The following is a 22,905-nucleotide window of genomic DNA, read 5'->3' as shown; positions in this document are numbered from 1 at the left end:
TACTCAGTAAAATTCTCTGATTATCCCTGTGCCCCATTACTCAGTAAGATTATCTCTGTGCCCCATTACTCAGTAAGATTATCTCTGTGCCCCATTACTCAGTAAGATTATCTCTGATTATCCCTGTGCCCCATTACTCAGTAAGATTATCTCTGTCCCCCATTACTCAGTAAGATTATCTCGGATTATCCCTGTGCCTCATTACTCAGTAAGATTATCTCTGATTATCCCTGTGCCCCATTACTCAGTAAAATTCTCTGATTATCCCTGTGCCCCATTACTCAGTAAGATTATCTCTGTGCCCCATTACTCCAGTAAGATTATGCCTGTGCCCCATTACTTAGTAAGATTATCTCTGATTATCCCTGTTATCCCTGTGCCCCATTACCCAGTAAGATTATCCCTGTGCCTCATTACTCAGTAAGATTATCTCTGATTATCCCTGTGCCCCATTACTCAGTAAAATTCTCTGATTATCCCTGTGCCCCATTACTCAGTAAGATTATCTCTGTGCCCCATTACTCCAGTAAGATTATGCCTGTGCCCCATTACTCAGTAAGATTAAGCAGCCTGCCAGTGTTACCAATAAACCCAGGGTGTTATGGGGACTGTGGAGTGCCCATGCATGTCCTTGAAGCCTCTTGAGCCTGTGAACACCACTCTCTCTGCCCCTGTACCGTCTGGTTCCCTTTCAAAGCACCTCTTGTTACTGAGCTGCGCAGTGTCTCATTGACTGTTCCCCTCCACTACCAAGGGAACTGCTCTAGACAGCCTTCTGAGAGGTACACTGTTCATGTTTGCCTTAGCCAGTTTGGCTCTCTCATCTCAGAGGTTCAAAGGAGGCCGGCTGAGAGCTCTAACAAAATCCCCATCTTGCCTGAATGCGGCCATGCGTCATGGTAGGGCTCCACTGACTCCATATTTGCCCACTTTGCAGCTTCTGTAAAGCGTAGATAGTATCAGTATACCATGTCAGTATTGGTGTTACTTTATCTTTGCACTTTATCAGAGCATAGTGCATTAAGTATCCGTCAATATGAAACAGGTTGCAATGTACTGTAAACCATTACCAGGGATTTTATTCATGTTGTGACCTCAAAATATTGGTTAAAATATTCAATATGGTAAAATGTACATAACTCATACAAATGTGTGCATATTGATTCGGAAATGTATTGCTCAAAGCCATGATGAATGTACAGTATATGTAGAGATCAGTCTCGGACCATGGTCTTGAGGAACCATAACGGTTGGTTTTCATAGTATCTCAAGTGAAATTGTTCAATCTAAAGCAAGCTCATCACAGACCTGTTGGTTACCAAACTGGAGCATGGTGCTGATATTGTGTTACAGTAGTTCTTTTCAACATTGGTTCTTCTCTGTTCTGAGTGGAAGTCCTTCAGCAAGTGTAATCTGTATGCATGTTGAGAGGCTGAAGTGTTACGTATGAGTGAAATAGACTCGAGTGCTGAGAACCTCAATTTGCAGCTATTTTGTTTAAAAGGTAGTTGACTTGGAGAGATAGTTGACAATAGACACGATTGTAAAAAGTACTGTGTGATATGTTTCCTGTTGAATATGTCACAGCGAAACTAAAAGTAAACACGTTTTAAATGGATTTCTATTGTGCTTTTTTTTTATAGTTCATCATTTTCAACATGGTCCGAGGATGTGTTCATTTATAAAAATGAATAAAATGTGAGTTTCGACAACACTGAACAGAACTCCTTTAATGCAATGTCAGTAAGAGTGATGCTTTTCCTTTACAGAGGCAACCCAGTCAAGTGTTTGATTCTTGAAGAATATGCCTGTATATCATTAATTTAAGTAAAATAATAATAATGTATGTACCAATCCCGGGTTGCCTCTTTAAAAAAGGTGGGAAAATGTTCAAATGATGTCACCAAGTGCCATCTGAGTATAGAGAAAGTGAAAATGCAGTAGTTCTTTCCAATGAATCAAATGTATTTATTATTTGTAAAAACATTATCACCTTAGGCGATGACTCCACACTGCTAAAAAGAAAAAGCTGCAGTACTTTTATACACATTAGTTACAGTAAGTTACCTAATAAGAAATACTAATGTATTTGCGTAAACTACCAACTTGCTTTCTCCTGTGCCGTATGAGATATTACAAAAAATATATATGTCGATGAGTCATAAGCTTGGGCTTACATTTCCACTGTTATAGCAAATTAAACTACCACGTGCTTCATAACCACAGTTGCTATTTATTCTTATTTTCATATAAACCAAAATATAGCCATAATAATAAGAGAACAAACGGATTCTATCATGGCATGGTCATTTATATGGTAAACTATAATACAGGACATTAATGGTTAGGATTCTATAGCCCCAATCAACACCTGTCCAAACAGATAAAACAAATTCAACATTTTATCTTTATTTTTAAAAGGACAGTTCCATATAGGTCACATTTTTAAAGTATCGACATTTATATATTCTCATTACAGCAGAGTTTTTGAAAAACAAAACACTTAAATAGACGTTTGGGGTTCTGAGAATATAAAAGCAAAATAAAGTACGTATTTGATTTACATTAGAAACGGAAAATAAAAGCATTCCGGCTCATCCTTCACCACCCACCCCTATGTAGTCGCCCGTTCAATTAGATGTTTGGAACTAACCTGGAAGATACAGGGCGCAAGTCAAATCAAACATCACTTCATCTTAGGCAGACGGTAAAAGCAAAAAACAATGACAGCAACATATCAAGTTTCCGAGCTTAAAACAAAGGAAGGCTTCAGGTCTTTTCTGAGATATGTGATGGTTTCAAGTCAGAGTGTATTCAAAGGGCTTCCTTTCCTCGTAACGGTCCACTGTAAAAGCGCTGCACTGGGAGAGCAGGGAGGCCTGGCCTCCTTCCTTTAGTCCACCTTGACCACACTGTAGATTTTATTTACAAACCAGAAGCAGGCAAAGAAGCCAATGGTACCTGCAAAGAAAGGACAGGGTTTCATTTCAAGAGGGGAAAATTGTCTTTAGACACACATTACTGCTGTATACAAATGACAGTGTACATTACACGCAACATAATACATACAATGCGTCTGACATGGGTAATGTGCAATGTACACGTCTTGTACAGACACTCATACATACTACATATTTACACACCGCCCTCGCAAGAAAGGGTCACGTTAGGACACCGAACTTGAAAATAAAAACATTGCAAGATTACAAATTCAAGAACCCACATCAGCCTATTGAAACACCTGGGTAAGGCAGGGAGGTAAGGCGCGTGTGGCTTTTGAACGGGATGCGGTTTCATCGACACAGGGATGATTTTAGCAGTGAGAAGCGGGGCGCCGTGGAGCGCAGGGAGGAGGGGAGCAGAAACGAATTAATAAAAACACAAAACTAATGAAAGAGCTCAGGGCGTGGCACTTTAGGAACATATGCTCCCAAAATAACCCTGGCGTCACATTGTGTAGCCGCCCGGCTCGCTATCCCACTCAGCACCACCAAATTCTCCTCCTTTAAAAGACTGATCAATTCTGACTGAAAGAGGTGGCTGGAAAAAAGATGAAGCCACAAGTCTGCCAAGGCAGTAGGCACCAACCAGCATTCCGTTTGGCAGAAAGAAATCAAGAGATAGCTCAGTTTGTTTCAGCGCCTCTCTGGAGAGAACCCAGTAGATAAAATGCTAATTGGGCAAAATCCCAGGAGATGAAGAATTCGTCAAACTCAAAACCCGTATCTGACATCTCAATGGGGGCCGTACAAGAAACTCCCGGCTTTAGTTTTGATTAAAGTTTAGAGGAAGTGAAAAGAAATAAGAAACATCTTTTCTTTAAAAAAAAGGCAATTAGAAATAGGGCAGATTAGGATTATTCAGATGAAGACCCTGAGCGGCCGGGGAATGAAGATCTTTTTATTCGATTTATTTTCGGTAGCGATGATCAGCCCTTTCAAATACTGATTATCCCCGTCTTAAGATAGGGTCTGACACTGCTCCAGCAATACAGGCTACTTATTTGGCCTTAAAATGCCAAGTTCCTATGAGGATGTCATCATCAAACCACAGGCCCGACTACGGGAAAAAAAAGCGAATGGCTTCAGTAGTAGTTTTGTATTGACTTTCCTTACATGGTGTCCTATGTCATACAGTGGGGCAAAAAAGTATTTAGTCAGCCACCAATTGTGCAAGTTCTCACACTTAAAAAGATGAGAGGCCTGTAATTTTCATCATAGGTACACTTCAACTATGACAGACAAAATGAGGAAAAATAAATCCAGAAAATCACATTGTAGGATTTTTGATGAATTTATTTGCAAATTATGGTGGAAAATAAGTATTTGGTCAATAACAAAAGTTGATCTCAATACTTTGTTATATACCCATTGTTGGCAATGACAGAGGTCAAACGTTTTATGTAAGTCTTCACAAGGTTTTCACACACTGTTGCTGGTATTTTGGCCCATTCCTCCATGCAGATCTCCTCTAGAGCAGTGATGTTTTGGGGCTGTTGCTGGGCAACATGGACTTTCAACTCCCTCCAAAGACGTTCTATGGAGTTGAGATCTGGAGACTGGCTAGGCCACTCCAGGACCTTGAAATGCTTCTTACGAAGCCACTCCTTCGTTGCCCGGGCGGTGTGTTCGGGATCATTGTCATGCTGAAAGACCCAGCCACGTTTCATCTTCATTGCCCTTGCTGATGGAAGGAGGTTCACACTCAATCTCACGATACATGGCCCCATTCAGTCTTTCCTTTACACGGATCAGTCGTCCTGGTCCCTTTGCAGAAAAACAGCCCCAAAGCATGATGTTTCCACCCCATGCTTCACAGTAGGTATGGTGTTCTTTGGATGCAACTTAGCATTCTTTGTCCTCCAAACACGACGAGTTGAGTTTTTACCAAAAAGTTATATTTTGGTTTCATCTGACCATATGACATTCTCCTAATCTTCTTCTGGATCATCCAAATGCTCTCTAGCAAACTTCAGACGGGCCTGGACATGTACTGGCTTAAGCAGGGGGACACGTCTGGCACTGCAGGATGAGTCCCTGGCGGCGTAGTGTGTTACAGATGGTAGGCTTTGTTACTTTGGTCCCAGCTCTCTGCAGGTCATTCACTAGGTCCCCCCGTGTGGTTCTGGGATTTTTGCTCACCGTTCTTGTGATCATTTTGACCCCACGGGGTGAGATCTTGCGTGGAGCCCCAGATCGAGGGAGATTATCAGTGGTCTTGTATTTCCTAATAATTGCTCCCACAGTTGATTTCTTCAAACCAAGCTGCTTACCTATTGTAGATTCAGTCTTCCCAGCCTGGTGCAGGTCTACAATTTTGTTTCTGTTGTCCTTTGACAGCTCTTTGGTCTTGGCCATAGTGGAGTTTGGAGTGTGACTGTTTGACGTTGTGGACAGGTGTCTCTTATACGGATAACAAGTTCAAACAGGTGCCATTAATACAGGTAACGAGTGGAGGACAGAGGAGCCTCTTAAAGAAGAAGTTACAGGTCTGTGAGAGCCAGAAATCTTGCTTGTTTGTAGGTGACCAAATACTTATTCTCCACCATAATTTGCAAATAAAAAAATCCTACAATGTGATTTTCTGGATTTTCGTTCTAATTTTGTCTGTCATAGTTGAAGTGTACCTATGATGAAAAAAAGATGAGAGGCCTGTATGTAATTAAGTGTGGGAACTTGCACAATTGGTGGCTGGCTAAATACTTTTTTGCCCCACTGTATTGGGTGTGTGGGTGTGTAAGAAAAGGCACCAAAGAGCGCTGTTACCATGTCAACCCTTTGTCCATTTCTAACTGTTCCACACCACAGTAAGGACAGAGGGAGGCAGCTCTGTTCATCACAGCATTGTTGTGTGTGGACACAAAGTAAACGCCCACATTGCTCTCATGGTACACAGCTATATATTTTGAGTGCCAGCGCGGGGAAGTTGCCATAACAGCCGTAGTCAGGGATGCTGATGCATCTAATAGAATCCATGGCAACTGGTAAATTGGGCGCTGCCTCACATCGATTTTCTAGGAGACGAAAGTCGCCATCTCTAAAACGAATACCTTTAGGATGGTTAACCACAGATCAAGTACTACAAGCAGCAATGCCTAATACGTCCGTTACTTGTTTGCTGATGACCTAAAAAAAATAAAAAATAAAAAGTGGTGTGTGCTCCGTTTTAACAGTGCTGATAATAGCTAAAGTCCAGTCAAATGTCTCACTGAGGAGACCATGGGAGGGCCTGTTGATCTTGGCTAACATGTCAGGTCTGATGAACACTATATGTGCACATACTGTGCGTTCGGAAAGTATTCAGAACCCTTTAATTTCCCCACATTTTGTTACAGCCGTATTCTTAAATTGATTAAATTGTCCCCCCTAATCTATAAAATATATATATATGGAAATATCACATTTACATAAGTTGGATGGGGAGTGCCGCTGCACAGCAATTTTCAGTTCTCACCAGAGATGTTAGATCGGGTTCAAGCCTGGGCTCTGGCTGGGCAACTCAAGGACATTCAGAGACATTCCAGATGGACAACCATCTCTGCAGCACTCCACCAAATCAGGCCTTTATGGTAGAGTGGCCAGACAGAAGCCACTCCTCAGTAAAAAGCACACGGTGGCCCGCTTGGAGTTTGCCTATAAAAAAGGCACCTAAAGGACTCTCAGACCACGAGAAACAAGATTCTCTGGGCTGATGAAACCAAGATTGAACTCTATGGCCTGAAAGCCAAGCGTCACATCTGGAGGACACCTGGCACCATCCCTACGGTGAAGCATGGTGGTGGCAGCATCATGCTGTGGAGATGTATTTCAGCGGCAGGGACTGGGAGACTAGTCAGGATCGTGGGAAAGATGAACGGATTAAAGTACAGAGAGATTGTTGATGAAAACCTGCTCCAGAGCGCTCAGGACCTCAGACTGGGGCGAAGGTTCACATTCCAACGAACCGAAGCACACAGCCAAGACAACGCAGGAGTGGCTTTGGGACAAGTCAATGAATGGCTGGGCCACTCAAGGACAGAGCCCGGACTTGAACCTGATCGAACATCTCTGTAGAGACCTGATAATAGCTGTGCAGCAACGCTCCCCATCCAACCTGACAGAGCTCGAGAGGATCTGCAGAGATGAATGGGAGAAATTCCCCAAATACAGGTGTGCCAAGCTTGTAGCGTCATACCCAAGACGACGAGGCTGTAATCGCTGCCTAAGGTGCTTCAACAGAGTACTGAGTAAAGGGTCTAAATACTTACGTACATTGGATTTGTTTTTAATTTTTTAATGCATTTGCAAACATTTCTAAAAACCTGTTTTTGCTTTGTCATTATGGGGTAGTGTATGTAGATTGATGAGGGGGAAATGTCAAGGGAACTGAATACTTTCCAAATGCACTGTATAATGCATGAGCAGGAACATGGAGGTGACCAGAGAGCAAGGCTGAGTGCTGTTACGCCACAGCTCCTCTGACCAGTTTCCCCCCCATACAGTTGAGTGAGAGGGGTTTACTGTGTAGAACAGTCAGTCTGGCAGTCAGTCTGGCCTTTCTAGACCTGACAGAGGGCAGCCTTGTCATGTCACCTCCCTTCTCTCAGCATATGCATGAGCTGCTCAGTGCCAGACTTGGCACAGGAACCAGGAAGAGGCAAAGTCACTAAATATAACCGATTCATAACACTGGTCTGTTTCTCTGCAGTATAAATTGCCACATTTATACTACAAGCTAACTGCACACTATTCCTTTAACATTATGATCAACCATAAAAATTGCCTTTATTTAGTCTGTTTCAAGGATCCACTCCAGCATCAAAGACAACTTAAAGACGTTGCTGGAAATCAGAGACATCTGCAGTAAAAGTTTTAAAAGGTTACATTTAGCACAGTGTAGCTGTACCATGGCCTCATTTCTATTACAGCATATTGGATGACTGTCATTCATATTCCATTCACCCAGTTCAATGTAACATTGATATATTTAGGCTACTACATGATACTCAAAAATGTCCCTATACCCATCATGAGCTTGCTACAACCTAGCCTATGAAAAAAGTTTACAACGTAGGTGCACAGGCCGATAGAAAAAAATGTTTAGTAATCAAGGTTACAGTGACACAATACCGCTTTGCACACTATTGCCTGCATCTAGCTGATCGTGGGTGTAATCATTAGCCCAACAGTTGCAAACAAGAGTTCCTATTGCACAAAGTTAGGTATGTTTATCCCCGTTTCATTCAGTTTGCTTCCATTTAATAAATGTTTAACAGAATCGGCAGATTTAATACACCCCTGATCACAGTTCATTTTCATAGCATCCACATACAAACAGCATGATCCCTTTGATCGTTGTATAATTCCTTCTCCAGTCTACACGCGTGCGTGGCCACGCTGTCATGGGTGAAAAGGGAGTACAGGAGGGGGCTGAGCATGCACCCTTGTGGGGCCCCTGTGTTGAGGATCAGCGAAGTGGTGGTGTTGTTTCCTACCTTCACCACTTGGGGATGGCCCGTCAGGAAGTCCAGGACCCAGTTGCACAGGGCGAGGTTCAGACCCTGAGCTTAATGATGAGCTTGGAGGGTACTATGGTGTTGAATGCTGAGCTATAGTCAATGAACAGCATTCTTACATAGGTATTCCTCTTGTCTAGATGGGATAGGGCGGAGTGCAGTGCAGTGGCGATTGCATCGTCTGTGGATCTACTGGGGGTGGTAAGCAAATTGAAGTGGGTCTAGGGTGTCAGGTAAAGTAGTGTTGAAATGAGCCTTGACTAGTCTCTCAAAGCACTTCATGATGACAGATGTGAATGCTACATTTAGTTTCGTTATCTATGCTTCCTTGGGTACAGGAACAATGGTGGACGCAACACATGAGCTGTCTGACCAGGCAAAAAAAAAAAAACCTTCCAAGGCAAACCTTCATATCATAACTGCTAGCCTCTACACACAGCCTACATCGTTTTCCCCACATTAGCCAATGTCATAGTCAACATAACTACAAGAGCAGTTACACCAAGGGGCCCCAGTGGCAATAAATTAATAAAACCAAAAGCTTCCCTTGACTTGGAAGAGTTCCAGTGTTTGATAGCCATAGCCAGCTAGCTAACATAGATAGCATCCCTCTGAGTAGGCTAAACTAGCTGCATTCATTAGCTAAGTAACTGAAAAAAAAATACAAATATAGCTAGCTCCTCCATTTAAAAAATGAATGTTAAAAACTGTCAACTAAATCCCCACATGCTAGCTGTAGCTTATGCTTTCAGTACTAGATTCATTCTCTGATCTTTTGATTGGGTGGACAACATGTCAGATCATGCTGAAAGTTTAGTATAGTTCTCTAAAAAGGATAACTTTAATGTCTCACTATTTAAAATGTTTCTGAAATTCACTGAGGATGTTCGCTCCTTCTTCCTCCGAGGAGCCTCCACTGAGCTGTACTGCCAGTAAAACCAGAGGAGTGACACCTGTCACGGGGGAGTGGGGGGGGTTGAACCAACAAAAGTGGCGCAACACTAGTGCATTCCTAGGTTTATGGCGTCACTGGAACAGGATACGAGTTCCTGCATCCTTGTAAATGTGTACAGGAATGGGCCGAGCTGCCCCTTCTGACGTTAACCTACTGGGATTCTTCAGAAACTAACCAATTTCCATTCCCCATGCAGAAATGGAAGATGAATAAAGTTCATATTCAGTTTAGAGTAATTAACACATTTAGCTCATTTATACATTAGACCCTTTCTGTTATACACATGTTTTACAGTGTTCTGTTTGTGACCCCTCAAGATGCAGGTTGATGGTCACTAAACTTGGAGCTGGCTGTTGGATGGACTGTTCTCATCTGTTGATAGTGAATGATGCCAGACTGGGACAGAGAACACACAGATAGCTACTACAGAGGACCTGTCACTGTCATTCATAAAACTGCAAGCAGCAGCACTCTGACACCCAAGTGTTGAGGGCAAGTTAATGCCTCTTAACCATAGTCCGTGAACAAACAATAGGACGGGTCTTTGCAACTTACACATGGTAAATGTTTCATTGAGGTGACGCCAACCTGTTTCAGTATCACAATCAAAACCTGGCTTACGCAGTGTTCCCAGTTCACTAACCTGTGAAGAGGAAGAATATGAGCACCATGATAGAGGTGTAGCCAAAGTAGAGGATGGTGCTGGCGGCTCCTACGATCTGCAGCTTTGAGAAGAAGTAATGTACGGCGTAGACAAACAGGTAGACGGCCGTGAAGCCGCTGGTCAGGAAGGAGCGCCACCACCAGTGGTAGTCCTACAGGAAACAGGGCTTAGGTTAGGCTACAGACAGTGGCAGTCTGACTGTAAACAGTCGAACACATTATCATTAGGTAAGTAGTAAGCCAGCAGTTGAAATTAAGTCATTGTGATGTCATTTCCACCCATTTCGCCCACTGGGAAGTCCCAGGAAACTCTACCTTGGAAAATGTTTGTAATGTTATTTCGTAGTACACCACAATCCACATCTCAGTAACTTAACACCTAAACGTTTCAGTAGACCGTTACTCTGAGAGAAAGACCCGTGAACAGTAGTTTCCTCTCACCTCTGCACACAAGTGGAAGTAGCACAGCAGGATGGTGGCCTCAGAGCAGGTGATGAGGAGGATGATGAAGACCAGGAAGAGGAAACCAAACATGTAGTACATCTGGTGAGACCTGGAACAGAAGATTTTTTTAATTTTTTACTTTATTACATCAATCAGTCAAACAAGACTCCCAGCTAAGAAGGTGAGTTGCTTCAACCACAAAGACAAGACACAGACAGATGGTCGGACAGATGACAGACACACAATTGTATTCGTTTTTTCCCCCCTACCAGATGCTGTTGAGGATGAAGAAGAGCTGGATGAAGATGCAGCCGAAGGGCAGGATGCCTCCCATGACGATGCCGGGGACAGGCTTGGTGAAGAAGGACTGTTCTGGGATCTGTCTGGGGATCTGGTTGGTTCTCACTGGCTGCTCAATGGCCTGTAAAATGGAGCAAGACAGAGGTGTGATAACTCACCAAGACATGGAAAGTTGTACGCAATACAATTTATTTTTATTTTTAAGGGCTGGGTATTAACATGGACAAAATATCATGGTCCGTAGTAATAATCCATCTTAAAGTAGGACTGCTGATCTAGGATCCGTTTTGTAATTGAGATTACATGGACAGAGGGGGAGGTCTGATTTTTGGACTCACAGGTTTCTTGAAGCCGAAGTAGGCGCCGACGAAGGTGAGGGGCACGGAGATGCCAAACCACAGAGCTAAGATAGCCACTAGCGTGCCGAAGGGGATGGCAGCCGACGATCCCTCCACCCACAGGATCAAGTTCATCAGGAAGAAGTCTGCAAATACAATCCTGGGACGGGGGCGAGAGAAAGAAAGGAGAGATGTGAACCTTCTGTACACATCTCCCTGTTAAAAGGACGAGAGGGTGTCAAATGAATGCAGCTATGGATTCTACAGTATGAGGCCGTCATTGTAAATAAGAATTTGTTCTTAACCGACTTGCCTAGTTAAATTACTTTTTTTGTTGTTGTTACAAATGAGAACAGCTGACCTACCCTGGACACAACAGTGCTGTCAACAGGACATTGGTCTTCCATTTCTCACCACCGAAAGCTGAGGACACACAGGAAAACAAGGGTTCAAATTATAAGCTGTAAACAGGGCATACAGAATAGAGAGACTGTTCAGGCAGAACAGAAATACATATCTAACTGAATGGTTGGATGGAACGTCATGGTCCTGAACTGACAATGACCTGGCTTTGCATTTATATCGTACCTTTCTAAAAACGCAAATCTCAATTTGATCATTCACGTGTGGTACGCTGATGTGTGTGTGTCAACGAGGCTTACTCTTGTAGAGGCGTGACGACACGTATCCTGCAGGGGTCCCGAGCAGAACCCACAGCACCACAGAACAGGTCATCAGAGCCCCTCGGTTAGCTGGAGACAGGAACCCCAAGCAGGCCAGGACTAGAGGAGACAAACCTACATCACTACACAGAATACTCACACTACAGTTATACAACCACTCAAGTCAAATAAGAGACGGTAATAACTATTACACTAAAGAAAAACCATTCTGAAGACACTGTAATGCATTGCGAGTGTACATTGCTTATTAAATCTGAGGAAGAGTTACTTACAGAGGGTGATGAAGGTCATGATGAAGATCTGGGTTCCCTGGCCGAGGAACACAGAAAGCAGCATGCCCTTCCTGGGAGGCCGGAACACATCCCCGTGCACCTGCTTCCACCCAGACTCCTCCTGGGCATCCTCCTATTGGGTTAGAGTGAATCACAACCAATCAGAACGGTCAAAGTTATGCACATATGAATTGCTTTGTCACGGATCAGCCAAATCACCAAGAGTGAGTCATTAGCCTATCTTCCAGCTTGTCTAACACATGCCAGTGCAGCAAAAAAACACATCAAGACACATGACGTTGCCACATTAGCCAATGGCTGTAAAATATGGTGTAGACATGAACTCTCAGCTTAGCCGAAAAGCATACAAACATTGATGGAATCTTTTGGTTTTTTTTACTCAAATGACTTGGCAGCTGTAAAATGATGGCCTGCACTACACCATATTTTAAAAGGTTGAAGTTTTATGACACCTCAAGAGATGGCTCCCAGAAATCACAACACCAATCCCCAGTTTGTGCTCAAATGGCTTTCGATAAGCTTACATAGGATATGGATTTTCCTTGTAGTGATGGAACCTTTATCAAGTCTCCCTGTGAATGTGAAATGTTACAAGGGTTTCATTCTTGTGGGTCGGTAAGAAACAGAACACACATTAACTTTTGGCAGACAAATCCTCTGCCATGTCCGTCTCACCCATTCACTCTTGATGGATTCATTTGCGTACAATAGAATACAATTGAATAATCTGGTTTACCTGGTCCACCTGGTTATACCTGGCGATGTCCTTGTGCAGGGTCCTCAGCATTATCATAGCCACCATGCCAGACAGGAAGAGCACGATGACCAGAGAGTTCATAATGCTAGAAAGAACACAGATCATACACTATTAACATGGCTAACAGCAGCAGAGGAGCACCATATTCTAATCTACTGTATAACAGCACTGGAATGGGAATATTTAACGTGACTAAAGTTCCTATCACATTTAGAGCGATCAACAACATGTTTAGCATATTTGGAGTTTCTGTTAGACACATGAGTTCCAGTGTTCTGTTTGTGACATTTAAGATGTGGGTTGATGGTCACTAAACTTGATGCTGCATGTTATGGATTAAACTGATATCTATTGATAGTGATTGACGTCAGACTGGAGGTACAAGGACAGAGGACTTACTGATTCTTATTGTATTTTGTGAAACACTGATTTCGTAGCAGCAAACAAAGTCACTACCTTTTGTTTTGACTTCCTACAAGCTTCTCGGGCTGGTGTTTACAGAACATGTGTCTGCCTATTAGGATATACGGGCTCTCTCAGAGAAGGCCTGCTAGACATTTTCTCTACTGTAAGATTTGGCCGGAGTAGACCATCATTGTAAATAAAAACTGGTTCTTAACTGACTTGCCTAATTAACAATTATAATAAAAAGTATCTTATGAGGGCTGTCTTGAGAGACCTAACGGACCTGAACCACTGTATGTTGGTGTGAGGCATTGAGACCAAAATGTAATCCCATCTGGAGGCCCACTTGATGTCATTGTTTTCCTGTGAATGAAGAAAGTATTATTCGGAAAAGAGAATACTTCAATTAACTATGCTGAGGACCACACAAATTAAAAAATGGTGTACTTCATGTGCAAAACAAATCATTGTGGTTAATCGTTCTATTGGTCTAACATACCTCGAAGGTGACAGAGTAGGTGTATGTGATCTTCAAGTCACTGTCAAACTCTCCAGGAACCTCCATAGGAAGGCCTTCACATGTCGGTTTTTCAGCATCAGCATTTTTGATACTGTCAATCAAACAAACATAAAAACCCACTTATATCTGGGCAAGCGGAACAGTTAAGTACCGTCGCTTATTTTAGAATTAAAATTCAGAGCATGTCGGTGTGTGTTTGAGGCCGTAGGTTGGAATTCTCCTGAAGAATCTGATATTTATCAGTTTGCCCTACTTTGACACTAGAAAATCACGAGCCAAATCACCAGAGCGCGCAGGTGTTCCCAAAGCATATCCTTAATCCCACGTGGGGAAAAATAGCACATCTCAGTATGGATGGAGCGTAGTTCATAAAGCATGAACCATCTCATCAGCTCAGTGACAGGTACATAGCCTTTATATGCTACAGTAATAGGCCTAATATATCTGAATGATAAATGTATAGCATATAAAGGCTATCTCCATCGACCACTGCGTATTATGACTAGTTCTACAGCCGTTAGTTCCCGGGGGGTCACCTATTTTTTATTATGTAGACTAAATAATATTGTTTTTTTATGTAATTGCAGCTGCAGCTTAAATTAAAAAAGGCCTATCATTCGAATATTGTCGCTTAAAAAAATTTAAAAAATGGTTGCGCACGCAGTCAGTCTCAATTCCTGTTCAAGGTTTATATTAATGACCTAGATGTCAGATGTCCTACCTTTGTGGGCAGCAGTCCGTTTTCCTGAAATACCCATTTGAATCGATTGATCAAGTGGTTATAGCCTATTGTTATAACCTGGCATACAGATTGATGCCATATCCAAGTTTTTATACGGCATATTTTATTTTAAATAATTTGAATAGGCTTACAACATCGGTAAAACGTTTTCGTTAGGCCTATATAAAAGTGTCCTGTTGTTCTGAGATATGCAACATCGCAGTTGCTTTTATGACAAGTATGCCTAGCCAGGGCTCGAAATTAAGGGTGTCACAATTCTTCTATACATCAAAAACAGACTCCAGGACAGTTCTGGGACGATAGATCCAAAGTTCATACAACCACTGCAAATCCCAAAAGTTTAAAAACGACAAGACAGATGGAACAGACATTATGCTTGTTAAAAAGTTGATACATTATTATTTCTGCACATTGTAGGCTAATGCGCAGCAATGCACACATGGCAATATGCGCAAATGTTCCATAATGCAAGTAGGCCTAGCGGAAAACGCCATTCTAATGCGCACTGCACATGATAGCGGTTTCCTTTTTAGAGGCAAATATTTGCATGTGAATTTGTGGCTCAGTTGACAGCCGCATTCATCTATTTTAGTACGGTTTCTATACTTAGCCTATTAAAATACATGTCCAACGCAAATCAAGGAACCGTCATTGTTGTGTTCTCTCCCAGCTTCATGGTTTGAAAGAGGCACATAATTCCAATCCATACTACAGGCCTACAGTATGCATAGCCGAATCATGGATACCATATATTTAAGAGTCCAGCCACCCGGCCCTGACCCCCCTTCTTTTTTTTTCACGCTGGCGGGACCACCATTTGGACTGGTATACATTTCTAATTGGGCCGTGGGGTGGGGGCATTCCAATGATTTGGGGCCGGCACTGATGTAACCTAATGCATTGTATTTATAACCAGCTTACAACACAAAACCCTTTAAAAATTATTACAAAAGGAGGGTGCTTTCAGTGCTTCATAAGCAGAGTTTCATGTGTATACAGACGATTGCTAAAACTGTTCATTCAAGCACACATAATCATAAATATGGTTTAATGGATTGTATAATTAGGTTTGGACATTTGGAAATCATGCCATAACAATAGAACTGCCAATTAATTTACCTAATGATACATGGTGAATTTACACCTGCCAGATACAGCAGTGGAAAAAAATATATATTATTATTTTAAATTTTTATTTAAAGTAGGTGTTTCGGCCTCCTCGTGATATGTGGAAATGACACTGATCAACAATCAAATCAAACAAACGTGTGGCAAACAGTTTTTCAATGAGTATAGGACAGTGCATATTCATAGACACCTACGGAAGCGTCGGAGACAATACGTCCAAGAGCTGCTATTGAAAAATGAATACATCTGCTTACACACACGATTTCCTCTGTCTGGGTCTTTCTGAAGTTCTTACCTCTTGGGCTCCAGTGTGGCAGCCACCAGACGAGCTCCTCTCCACCCCTCCCCCTCCCCATTGTGGTAGGTGATTTTGATGGCCACGTGGTTGAAGATATAAAACGTATTCTTCTTGTTGAACTCCGACTGAAAGCGATAAAGATGCCAGTCAATTACCCCCAGATTCCATAGTGCATACTTATACTAAACACAACCACGTACAAAACAGGTCATCATTAGAGCTATTCAAAAAACAGCATGTCTCAGTCAAGGTCCAAACGTATGATGGTGTTATTATATTACTATAACACCACAGCCTGGCTTGAACTACAATTGCCATAGCTTCAAATCTCTGGCGTTATCAGATTGATATTGGGCAACCATCCTGTATGCGAGACAACGTAACAGTATGGCTCACATTGATGACACAAGCATCTTTAGCCCGGCCATCGGTGGTGACGAGGCAGCCAATGGGGAATCCAGGATTGCAGTATTTCTGGCTGTCTTCCACATCATAGCACCAGGTGACTGGCATGTTGTCAACAATCCTGAAAACACACATTTTTTGTTAAATCCAATTAAAATACTCTAAATACACTGGGGGGGGTTTAGTTGAAACAAATCTGTCTCCTGTTCATCCATCTCGGTCTAACCAAAAGCTGTGCAAAAACACAGTCTTAACCCGTTGTATAGGATTAGTGTCATGCTAAGAGGCCCTACTATGCTTGGGGGGGGTAAGTGGAACGGTTTCTGTAAAATTACGTACAATTATCTCAACTTATTCATGAGGAAGATTAGCTCACCAATGGTGCTGGTAGTTCAACTGCATTCCTCTCTTAAGGAAGTCCAGCACGTTCTTATCCTCGGATTTGCCCTTCGTATAGACTTTGGTGCACAATTCCTGGCATTTCACATCTTTTTTGAATGAGAACTGAGGGAAAATGGAGAAGAGAGAAAAACAACAACTTTGTAAGACCTACTGGGTATAACAGGAAGAACAGGGCAGACAAGATAGCGTGAATAGCCGGTCTTTCCAGGAGTGATTTGACAACACAAAACAATGCAATCCAATACCTGAAAGCTGAGCACAGAATACCTTTAGGGTAATTAAAGCCCAGTGGTAGATCAGACTATGAATGAAACCTGCAAGGAAGAGTCGCTGTTTGCAGATGGACCTGCAAACTGCATTGTTAGGGGATCTGAAAAACCACAAATCAATGATGGGAAATATCATTATACTCTTAGGTAAATGGTTTATTTTTAGAGCACTATCAGTAGAAATGCTACAAATAGGGAGGTTCACTGTCAAAGTATTATACCATTTTGCTATTTCCTTTTTGCAACACATCCTTCGTAACACATCCTTCGTATTGCAAAAGGAAATAGCAAAATGGTAGAATACTGGGAAAGATGGGTTAATCTGTGGACATCGGCACAATGGAGATAAGGTTAGAATGAAAATGGTGGATTGGCTGCCTGTGGGTGGAAATCCAGCAATTGCAGAAAGAGGAAATTAGGAATATATGTGTAGCCTAATTAGTTAACTACACGTACCATACATGTGAGCGAAAATAGCTCCAAGTAGCAGTATTGCTGTAAGTATTATTTTAGCCACGTTTTCTCCCCATTGCTGCAACTCCCCTACGGACTCAGGAGAGGCGAAGGTCGAGAGCCATGTGACCTCCGAAACACGACCCTGCCAAATCGCACTGCTTCTTGACACACTGCTCGATTAACCCGGAAGCCAGCCGCACCAATGTGACAGAGGAAACACCGTCCAGCTGGCGATTGAAGTCAGCTTGCAGGCACCCAGCCCTCCACGAGGAGTTGCCAGAGCGCACTGGGAAATGAAATCCCGGCCGGCTAAACCCTCTCCTAACCCGGACGACGCTGGGGCAATTGTGCACCGCCTCATGCGTCTCCCACACACAGCTCGGGATCGAACCCAGGTCTGTAGTGACGCCCCAAGCACTACAGACCTGTAGTGCCTTAGACCGCTGCGCCACTCGGGAGGTGCTGTTAGTTGACTTCAATCAAGTGGGGATTAGAACTTACTCAAACATTTAATAGAACCCAAAATATATCTGCAATATTTGAAGGTGATCTACCCCCCCCAAGGAAGACATATGGTGATTGAGTTCCACCTTGTATGGTGACGTCTCAATTCTCTCGCCAAATAGCACTTGGCCCAGGTTCTCAGACGGTCTCCTCTCGTTATCATCTTTGCAGAAGTCAAAGCTGTGAAAAAAAAAAGAGATGACAATGACTGAGCAATGATCCAACAAAAATAAGATAAAGTAAAGACGTATGTGCCAGTCAGAGCAACTACTTACACATCATATTCATATGGCAGAACTGATTCCACTGAGTCCAAGCGATTCACAAATAGCTGGATGAGAGTCTGTAAGGAAGGAGAGAGGGTCTGTAAATAGGCATGCGACAGTACAATGTAAAGGGAAGACATGGATAATTACTGGGTTGTCAGTATTGGTATTGTTTCTAGCCATTTCAATCTGTATCTTTACACACACAGGGGCCTAACATTTCTACTTAAAGAAATTACAATATGTTTTCCAATCATTATTCTAGCTACAAACTCTGCTAGTTAGTTATAGCGTAACTTACAACCAGGCACGGATTACCAATCTGAAAAGACTTGTTCGTCAACCTTATGAAAAGATAAGCATTGCATGACTCATGTTTTTCTAGCTAGCTAGCCAGCCACTGAGCAGCCAGCCAGCCGTGGGGCATAAGCTGCTAGAGAGTTAACGAGTTAATGATCTTGGCTAACTAAAAATCAAGTCTAGTTCTCTAACTAGTGAACAATAATTGGGACATCGTCAAATATCGTATAGCCCACTTCAAATAATGATATCAAAGTATATTGGTCACGTACACAGACATTATTGCAGATGAAGTGAAATGCTTGTTTCTAGTTCCAACAGGGCAGTAATACCTAGCAATAAAAACACACAATCCATAAAAACAACAAAATGTCAGAATACGTTGCTCGTTCTGACATTTCGTTGTTTTTATGGATTTTGTGTGTCTGTATATACACATCACAGACAAACTGAATTGGTCCACTCACACAGACAGCATCGTGAAGAAGGCGCAGCAGCGCCTCTTCAACCTCAGGAGGCTGAAGAAATTTAGCTTGTCACCAAAAGCACTCACAAACTTCTACAGATGCACAATCGAGAGCATCCTGGCGGGCTGCATCACCGCCTGGTACGGCAACTGCTCCGCCCACAACCGTAAGGCTCTCCAGAGGGTAGTGAGGTCTGCACAACGCATCACCGGGGGCAAACTACCTGCCCTCCAGGAGACCTACACCACCCAATGTTACAGGAAGGCCATAAAGATCATCAAGGACAACAACCACCCGAGCCACTGCCTGTTCACCCCGCTATCATCCAGAAGACAAGGTCAGTACAGGTGCATCAAAGCTGGGACCGAGAGACTGAAAAACAGCTTCTATCTCAAGGCCATTAAACAGCCACCACTAACATTGAGTGGCTGCTGCCAACACACTGACACTGACTCAACTCCAGCCACTTTAATAATGGGAATTGATGGGAAATGATGTAAAATATATCACTAGCCACTTTAAACAATGCTACCTAATATAATGTTACATACCCTACATTATTCATCTCATATGCATACGTATATACTGTACTCTATATCATCTACTGCATCCTTATGTAATACATGTATCACTAGCCACTTTAACTATGCCACTTTGTTTACATACTCATCTCATATGTATATACTGTACTCGATACCATCTACTGTATCTTGTCTATGCTGCTCTGTACCATCACTCATTCATATATCTTTATGTACATATTCTTTATCCCCTTACACTGTGTATAAGACAGTAGTTTTTGGAATTGTTAGTTAGATTACTTGTTGGTTATTACTGCATTGTCGGAACTAGAAGCACAAGCATTTCACTACACTCGCATTAACATCTGCTAACCATGTGTATGTGACAAATAAAATTAGATTTGATTTTTATATATACACACACACACACACACACACAGAACATACATATAAATGGTGTGTAAAGATATATGAATAGAAAAGGTGTACATCAGTAGTTATATAGGATGAGCCATGACTAGAATACAGTATATACATATAAAGTGGTTAAACCGGCATGTAAAAACTATTAAAGTGACCAGTGTTATTACTATGTACATAGGGCAGCAGGGTAGAGTACCGGGTGTTAGCCGGCTAGAACAGTGACTGAGGTTCAGGGCAGGCTACTGGGCTGAGGCCGGCTAGTGGTGACCGTCTGAGGGCCTGGAGATTGAAGCTGTTTCTCAGTCTCTCCCAGCTTTGATGCAACTGTATCGTCTCCGCCCCCTAGATGGTAGCGGGATGAACAGGCAGTGGCTTGGGTGGCTGAGGTCCTTGATGATCTTCTTGATCTTCCTGTGACACTGGGTGCTGTAGATGTCCTAAAGGGCAGGCAGTTTGCCCCCGGTGATGTGTGACCGCACCGCCCTCTGGAGAGACCTGCAGTTGTGGGCGGTGCAATTGCCATGCCAGGCGGCGATACAGTCCGACAGGATGCCCTCAATGGTGCATCTGTAGAAGTTCATGAGTGTCTTTAAGGGCCAAGCCATATTTCTTCAGCCTGCTAAGGTTGAAGAGGAGCTGTTGCACCTTCACCACGCTGTCTGTGTGAAGGGAACATCATTGTAAGTGATGTGCATGCTGAGGAACTTGAGGCGGTTGACCCTCTCCATTGGGGTGCGCTCTCTTTGTGGATGGGGGCGTGCGCTCTTTGCTGTCTACTGTAGTTCACTATCAGCACCTTCATTTGATTGATGTTTAGGGAGAGGTTATTTTCCTGGCACCACTCTGGTGGTGGTAATCAGGCCTAGCACTGTGTCATCCGCAAACTTGATCGAGTTGGCGACGTGAATGGCCACGCAGTCATGGGTGCACAGGGAGTACAGAAGTGGGCTGAGCACGTACCCCCACTTGTTACGTCAACGTTTTGATAGTTTAGCTTGTGAACAGCAATAATAATAGCTGATAACGCCACATCTGTGTGGCGATGCGTTTTGGCCGAGTGTACCTCGGACTAACTTACATCGAGACGGTAGACATGTACATTCTTTAATGCATTCCTTGTTGTACCTAACTATGTTTGTCCTGTGCAAATGCGTTATTTTTTTAGATGCTGCTCTCCGTAGTACTTCCAACTCATCACCACTTAACTCCATTCTATCGTGGAGTTGAATTCTCAGCTAACGTTAGTTACAATAATAACTTACTCCTGGTGTCACTTGACTAGTTAGCATGTAGCTAACGTCAGCAACTAACTAACCACCTAGCTAGCTATCCAGTAGGAAGGAGATGAAGTACAAATGGAACATTTATAAACTTCAATCTGAAAACATGAATATTTCAAAGAACACCGCCATCCGTGTTAATTTACCTGACAATCATCACCTCCTTTACCGTCTTCACAAAAGCTCACTGGCGCTAAACCCGGAAGGTAGAATCCTGAACAAGTACTGAAGGCAACTAACGTGAACACAAGTACAAAATCCATGTCTATCCGCGTCTTCATTGTCCCGGTTTTGTTGCAAACTTAAATTCACCCGATATGTAGTTACGTTTTTAATTCTGCAAGGAGAAGTAACGTTAGCTAGCCAACTTGTCAGCCACTACGAAGACTGCCAGTTGAGTTTAGATGGATAGCTAGTTAGCGTCCAACACGTCGTTTGTGTGATTGTCGTGAGGAAGAGGGAGGGGCGATACGTTTGATTGGTCGGTCTGTCAGACTCTTCCTCTTTGGTTTTATTGGCGAACTACACGCAAAACGTGTATTATCGTCACCAACTGGACGGCGGTGAAGAAAAAAAAATCACTAGAGAAGTTAATTCCACTACAGGGAAGAGAAAATGCACAGGGTGGGACCTGAGAGGGTGGGACCGCACGATTCATTAATCCATGTAGCGCCTCAGATGTTACATCTTCTAAACATATAAATACCTCAGCTGCAGAAACAATGATGTCAATCTTTCTTGACATATTTTTAATTTTGCGCTGTGCTGTTTACCATCATTGCTATAAAAGTAACACAGTCCACTTGCTTCACATGTAGCATGCCTGGATCCTGCTGATGACACTCAGCTCTCAGTGCATGTTCTTCCAGACTCTTGTCTTCTCTGTTATTTTATACATCATTGGTCTTCTCGGTAACATCATATAATTTGAAATTTAGCAAACTACCTACCTACATTCTTATTCTTCCATGCTTTCAATGTTCTATATGTGTATGTCTTATTTAGAAAGTATGCTGAATATCCCATTACATTAGGAAAACATGGGGTCCTTGGGGCGGTATTACCACATTGAGGTTGACATTTAAAATTGTTATCGTTAGGAAAAGGGCTAGGAGGTTATCGAACATGCTATCCTAGCCTGCTACGAAAATCACTTCTAGTCTGAACTGTATCGAAGTGGGGTGAAGTTAAGGCAATTCCACAAATTATAGATGGATGTCAATTCTTAGATAAAATGCAATAGCAAATTCTTAAGAACTACTCTTACTTCTGAGTGTTTCTCTTCAACTTTGAAACGGAAATATATACGACAAGATTTCACAAGGATTTATATAGTCATAATAAGAACCAGATACCTTTCTTTTCCTTTATCACCGAAAGCTAAATCAATTCTGTTCATCTCAAAACAGTGAATTACATTTGCCCATGTAATGATTTCTTAAGACACATATTTAAACTTGACCACTGTCTTTTTTGTAACTCTGCTATTCTACATTGTCGTCATTCAGCAGACGCTCTTATCCAGAGTGACTTGCAGTAGTGAGCGCGTACATACTTTTTTCTTCTTCTCTGTAGTAGACCCCCGTGGGACA

At 42.6% G+C, this 22,905-nt stretch overlaps 1 protein-coding gene across 2 annotated transcripts; it reads right to left on the bottom strand.

The window, feature by feature from the left end:
* Positions 1–1,944: 1,944 nt before the first annotated feature.
* On the bottom strand, positions 1,945–21,767 carry LOC112220872 (transmembrane 9 superfamily member 2). Of its 2 annotated transcripts, XM_024382803.2 has the most exons (18): positions 21,460–21,767; positions 18,332–18,399; positions 18,143–18,236; positions 16,802–16,929; positions 16,417–16,546; positions 16,018–16,145; positions 13,832–13,943; positions 13,616–13,695; positions 12,907–13,012; positions 12,695–12,742; positions 12,150–12,282; positions 11,857–11,976; positions 11,560–11,617; positions 11,195–11,354; positions 10,826–10,977; positions 10,554–10,665; positions 10,093–10,264; positions 1,945–2,961 (listed from the first exon to the last, which is right to left on the bottom strand). In XM_024382803.2, the coding sequence occupies exons 1-18, from the start codon at positions 21,592–21,594 to the stop codon at positions 2,894–2,896; spliced, it is 2,004 nt and encodes a 667-aa protein (XP_024238571.2). In that variant the 5' UTR covers positions 21,595–21,767; the 3' UTR covers positions 1,945–2,893. The 2 variants fall into 2 exon arrangements, with proteins under 2 accessions (XP_024238571.2, XP_024238572.2); XM_024382804.2 differs by lacking the exon at positions 12,695–12,742 and having other exon boundaries at positions 21,460–21,766.
* Positions 21,768–22,905: the final 1,138 nt, after the last annotated feature.

Source organism: Oncorhynchus tshawytscha, linkage group LG21 (genome assembly GCF_018296145.1).
Source record: "Oncorhynchus tshawytscha isolate Ot180627B linkage group LG21, Otsh_v2.0, whole genome shotgun sequence".
NCBI classification, from domain to species: Eukaryota; Metazoa; Chordata; class Actinopteri; order Salmoniformes; family Salmonidae; genus Oncorhynchus; species Oncorhynchus tshawytscha.
This window is presented reverse-complemented; position numbering and strand designations above follow the sequence as displayed.